The sequence below is a fragment of the Gavialis gangeticus genome, unplaced genomic scaffold, assembly GCF_001723915.1.
Source record: "Gavialis gangeticus isolate Ggan-Ray unplaced genomic scaffold, GavGan_comp1, whole genome shotgun sequence".
Classification (NCBI taxonomy): Eukaryota; Metazoa; Chordata; order Crocodylia; family Gavialidae; genus Gavialis; species Gavialis gangeticus.
In genome coordinates this window covers 25,120,261-25,125,869 of record NW_017729006.1, presented here as the reverse complement: position 1 = coordinate 25,125,869, position 5,609 = coordinate 25,120,261, and the positions used below count along the sequence as shown (strand labels likewise).

Sequence of the window (5,609 nt, the reverse complement as noted above, 5' to 3'; positions counted from 1 at the left end):
GGGGGGGGGGGGGGGGGAATAACAGGAACAAATAAGAAGATTTGGGGAGACGAATAAGTTGAAAGGAATGGTTTGGATAGGGATAAGTAGAGAGTTTCTAGGCAAGGGTAATTAGTAAGGTATATCCAATCCTTTCCAAGAAGAGAGACTAGCAAGAGACTGACTAGGAAGCCAGCCACTGCAGCCAGTACCTTGACAGACAGCTCACAAAAGGCAGATAAAGGCTTCACACAGAGCCTTATATGTTGTTTCTACATCCGTCCCCTAGAGATTGGAAGGGAACTCAGGGAAAGATCACAGTCAGTGGCTAGCTACAGATGTCAATATCCTCCACTCCTTTCCCCCTCCCTCTTCTCAGTTTCTGTTTTCCTGCAAGACCACCTTCCAAATTGTAGAATTGCTGAATCTTTTCTGGATCTTTTCCAAATCAATTTGGATCCTTTGAGTCTATTCAGAGCTTTTAATGGGTCTCCTGATTCAATTCGGATTCAATGATTCAGCCACTGAATCGGGCCAAATCTTCTCTGAATCAAATTCACGACTGAAGCTTCACCACCCCTGATAAACATGATTTAAGGTTGTTGTTTACCTTCAGGTCCCAAAAAATATCACATGGTCACATTCTCTTCACTGTCTTTAGTGTGCAGGTATGCAAATTTAAATGTAAAACACAGGGAAATTTTCAGAAAAGAAATATGAGAAATTGGAGCTTAGGCTGATAGCAATACTTTAGAATAATATTTCATAGCAATACTGCATATTATACCCAGAAGAAGCACTGTAAACCCAGGAAATCAATAGTTGGGGTAAATTTAAAACAAATCCAAACAAATTAAGATACAGAACTGGGAAGTTGGGACACCCAGATAGCAGTTTGCAGCAGACAGGAGTTAAATTTATTGTATGGTCTGCCTCTTGGAAGTGGTCTACAGCTGGACCCGACAGAAGTGCATGGCTGCAGAGTACTTAAAATCCTGAATTTTGTTGGAGGTCCTGTGGGAAGATCTATCCCTGTGGCTTGCATCACACTGAGTTGGGAAAAGATTTCTTTTTCTCTCTCCCCGTGCCACAACCTATCTGTGCACATACTGTGAGAATGAATGGTTTGGCTGTGCATTTTTCCATCTACTTTGGATTAAAAAAAATAAAATGAAGTCGTTAAAAATAACTAAGTAGCCTCCAAACTGTTTGACTATCAACAAGAACAAGCTGGGTAAGTATTCAAGTGGAACTGTTCACCAAAACCTGTTGATATTTGATAAGGGATTTGTGTATGTAACTTCACATCACTTTAAACAGACACCCAGCTCAGCCTATCATTATTATTACTGTTATTCCATGTTTCTGTTTCCTGCTATCTCATCTGTAGAGTTGGCTTTTATCCAACTGTACTAGGAATTTGGCTTAGATACCCACAAAACTCATAAAACATCTGTTTGTATTTTGATTTGCAACATTTGCTTTCCAGCATATAAGAAGCCACTTTTTATTGCAAGCTCTTCAGATGACAGGCTCATGAGGCAGGGATTAATGTCATGTCATTTTTTCTCTGTAATTTTTTCAGTTCCTCTTTCAACATTTAATTCGTTTTTTTCCTACCTGTTGTAAGATTAGATAAGTCATAAGCAGTAATGACATATAAATGCTTACCTCTTCTGCTTGGCTTTGTGGTATTTTCATTCAGGATTTATTGATTTCATTGTGGAACCTACTTTCACTGTGCTAACTGACATGACTGAGAAGATTGTAACACCACTCATTGATGAAGCCACCCGCTCTGGCATGTCAGGATTTAGGCGTTCCAGGTGAGTACCCACGTCTGCCTTTCCTTTGGTACATCAGCAGTACCTCACTTTTGTGGTTGCTTTTCATTTTGAACTCATAGGGGGGTTAGCAGAGACATTCTCTAGGTTCTGCTTTCCCTTAAAATCTCCCAGAATAGACATAAATGGGACTGGTCATAGAAATGAAAGAAATAAAATACAATCAGATCTAACGAATTACTTAAGTAAATATTTAGGGCACTGCCAGAATTACTTGGAATTTAAAATCTTAATTTCATTTAACCTTACATCCTGTCAGAAGATCTGTCAAGAAGACTAGAGTTTCTCCTTGGCAAGTTCTGGGATGCATCAGGCACTAGTTTAGTGTTGGTCATTCAAAAGGTTTATAACTATAACATATCTGATAGCCCATATGAGGCTCACCATTGCTAATTAGAGTAATAGAAATGAGACAGAGAAAAGACATATTAGGTTATGAAGCTCGTCTGTCATTCCAGAGAGGGTACACACTACATGGAGTTATCTAGTCTAGCTATAGATGACATGTTTACAGCAATAGGATTTCAGCTACGGGTGTGCAAAACAGGCTGTATTTGATTTGGATTTGGATTCAGCCCAAATCAGGAACAGTGTTTCGATTAATTGATTCAGATCACTGTCCTGATTTGATTCAGCCAAATCTGAATCTGAAGATTCGGTGCTGATTCAGAGAATCAGCGATTCAGCCATAGACCACTTTAAATGTTTTTTCTATATACATCGAGGTATCAGGCTTATGATGCTGGGGCAGATGGAGCATCCCACAGGAGTGCGGGGGGCCCCTCTGTGTACTCGTTGGTAAACCCCCTCCACACTCTCTCAGCTCAGCAATCAGCTGCAGGGGGGACCCTGGGGAGGCACCAGTTGCTGAGCCAGGGAGTATGTGGGGGGGAGGGTCCCCTGCATGCTCCCCAGTGGACTCAGAAGTGCTTCTGGTCCACTTCTGGGTCTGCTGCCAAGTGTGCTGGAGACCCCTCCTCCCCCTTGCACTCCTGTGGGATGCTCCATCCGCCCCAGCATCTCAGCATTCACGAGCTGCCTGGTACTTTGAGGTATGCAGAAAAAATATTTAAAGCTGTGTCTGTGTCTGAATCATCAAATCTTTCTGAATCTCTCCGAATTGATTCAGAGGGTTCCAATTCAATTCGGAGAGATTAAAGGGTCTCCTGATTCAATTCGGAGATTTGGCCACTGAATCGGGCCAAATCTCCACTGAATCAAATCAGCAACGGAAACTTCGCACAGCCCTAATTTCAGCCCCTTCTCTTGGGAATCTATTCAAGAGTCTAATAGGTCTTGCCATTAATAATCACCCTACATTTTCCCTGTCTTTCATTCATTCTTGTTACATCCTTATATAGCGTAGAGATCATAGGATTCAATAAATACAAGTACACATGAATGAAAAAAACTAAATAACTTTTATTGTGGAGCAGTAGACGAGTCTCTGAAGACCCTTTATTTCTCTAACTAACTTGCTACTACCTAGGAGACTATTGCTCGGTTCCTAACTCTTCTAAATTTAGGAAGCATCTCTAAATTATAACTTTTATCACTACATATAGTATACAAAAGAATGCAATTTTTGGTATTATGCATCCCTCAAAATATGAAAACTGCAAATGTGAACACCCCTAAAATCTGGGGCAATTCAGAATCTGAAGCTAGATTTCATGGCCCCCTTTTTTGTAATGGCCAAACCCACCAAAACCCCAGATACAAGATGTCCATGAAGTTTTGAGGGTTTAAATTGGATCTGATTTTTGTTGCTCAACTATCTTGCCAGTTTTAGTCAAGTTTTAATCATCTCTCCCACTCCCAGTTACGATCCTACCTCTCTTACCTCCATTTTTAACAAGCATCTAGTTTTGTAGGTTCTGGTGGCCTATAGAAAGGTGAGTCAGGGAATAAGAGGCTTGTCAGAGGCACCTAAGTAAAGATTTAGGAGATTCAGTAGTTTTTCAGCTGGTAGCAAGGCATGTAAAAGTTTTGGGCAGAATTTTCACCTGAGAAAATGGCATGTCAACCACTTCAGTGGAAAACTGAGTTTAAATCAAGATGTATTTAGTTATGCAGGGAGTTTGTGATTGTAATATTCCAGAAAAAAATCCAATTTTTAATTGGTTCTTAGATGTGATAAGGTGTATAAAATGCTGATTCCTGTTACGTTCTGTAATCTTGTTTCCCAGTTTGAATAGCATTAGCCCCTCAGAAGTTAAAAGATCAAGTGTCAAAAGCACTGGATCAGAAGGAAGTGCCTCAATCAACTGTTCCATACTCACTGTGGATTTCAAATGTTTTAAAGCCACCTGGACTGAGGTGGTGCAACAGAACCGGGAGAAATGGAAAGCACAAGCAACCAAAGGTAACAAGATGTCCTTCATACCAAACAAGTTCTTCTCCCCTCTTCTCCCTCCCCTCTCCTCCCCTCCTTGCTGGATGTTCTTCTGCCCATAATCCCTAAAGTAAACTCTGTCTTCTCAAACTATGTTTTTACAGGCCAACAGTCCTCCCCACATTCAGAGACAGGAATTTTGTTTAACTCACCATTACCATATACCAGTGGTGGCCAACCTTTATGGCAGGCATGCCACATATTAGTCCCACACACTCCCACATGCCACTGTGATCCCCCTTTTCTGGCCCCATCTGCCACTCTATTTTCTGCTTCCTGCCCTATATGCCACAGTTCTGCCTGTCTTCTCCTTCATTACCATGTGTCAGAGACTGCCCCTGCCACTTGTTGATGAAGATGAACAAAAGGACACTGAAAGCAAATCCATCAAAGGCCTGATTCAGAATCATTGATTTCAATATGCTTTGGATCAGGTTAAATTTGGGCATGTCTACACATGAATTAACACAACACAATAAATTTTGGTGCAGTTCACACCAGAGTTTATTGCTGCTGGATGCAGCATTTACATATGCACCCGGGACTACAGCACATTGACCTGGAGTGGCACAGCCCCAGCTGGCAGAGGGCCCAGGGGGCCAGCCTCCTAGCCCAGAGCTGCTCATGCCGAACTCAATGTGCTGCAGAGCAGCTGGCTGGGGCATGGGTGTGTTCCAGTGCAGGGCTAGCCAGCAGGCAGGCCCTGCACTGTAGCACCCTTAACATATACATATGCATTGTGGCAGAGTAAATAGCTCCACTATAGGATAGTACTTGTGTCAGGCAATACTTTCCTGCAGTTAATGAGTTTACTTTGGCCTAATGGGGGCAAACGGGTAGACAGTGACACTTTACTGTGGAGCTAATTAGTCGACTCTGCAGTAAAGCATCTTGTGTAGATGCACCCTATGAAAAGAAATATAACTGACTTTTTATTCTTTAAAGCACAATTTACAAACTCTCCTCTGAAAAGTTACTGCGTTATTCAGCACCTTATTTAACTGAGCTAGTATATTTTATAACCAATACAGGGTGTGTGTGTGTGTGTGTGTGTGTGTGTATTGTTAGAGGTACACTGATACATCAGTCCAATATCGGATCATCACTGACATAAAGAAAATTGACTGTATTGGCAATTGGCTTTTTTTGCATGATGTAGCTGATAATGTGGCCAATAAATGCCCCATGCATGCACACAGCTGCAGCACAGCATGTAGGCAGTGAGAAGCATAGCCTGCCAGCGTGGAGCCCTGTGTCCACCTGGTAAGTCTGTTGTGGTAGAAGGGGAGGGAAGGGGCGGTGGAGGAAGCGGATCAAGGCTCCCTCAGTGAGGGAGGGAGTGGGGCTGGGGGTGGGGCAGGCGCTGCCCAGCTGGGGGTGGGGCACGGGAC

The 5,609-nt window shown here is 42.4% G+C and overlaps 1 protein-coding gene across 7 annotated transcripts in view; it reads left to right on the top strand.

The window, feature by feature from the left end:
- PDE1C (phosphodiesterase 1C) overlaps positions 1–5,609 on the top strand; it is a 604,326-nt gene that overhangs the window by 537,310 nt on the left and 61,407 nt on the right. For all 7 annotated transcript variants that reach the window (XM_019509001.1, XM_019509005.1, XM_019509004.1 and 4 more), the window contains 2 exons: positions 1,685–1,805; positions 4,013–4,188. In XM_019509001.1, coding sequence (XP_019364546.1) covers positions 1,685–1,805; positions 4,013–4,188 — 297 coding nt within the window. The remainder of the gene's footprint in view (positions 1–1,684; positions 1,806–4,012; positions 4,189–5,609) is intronic.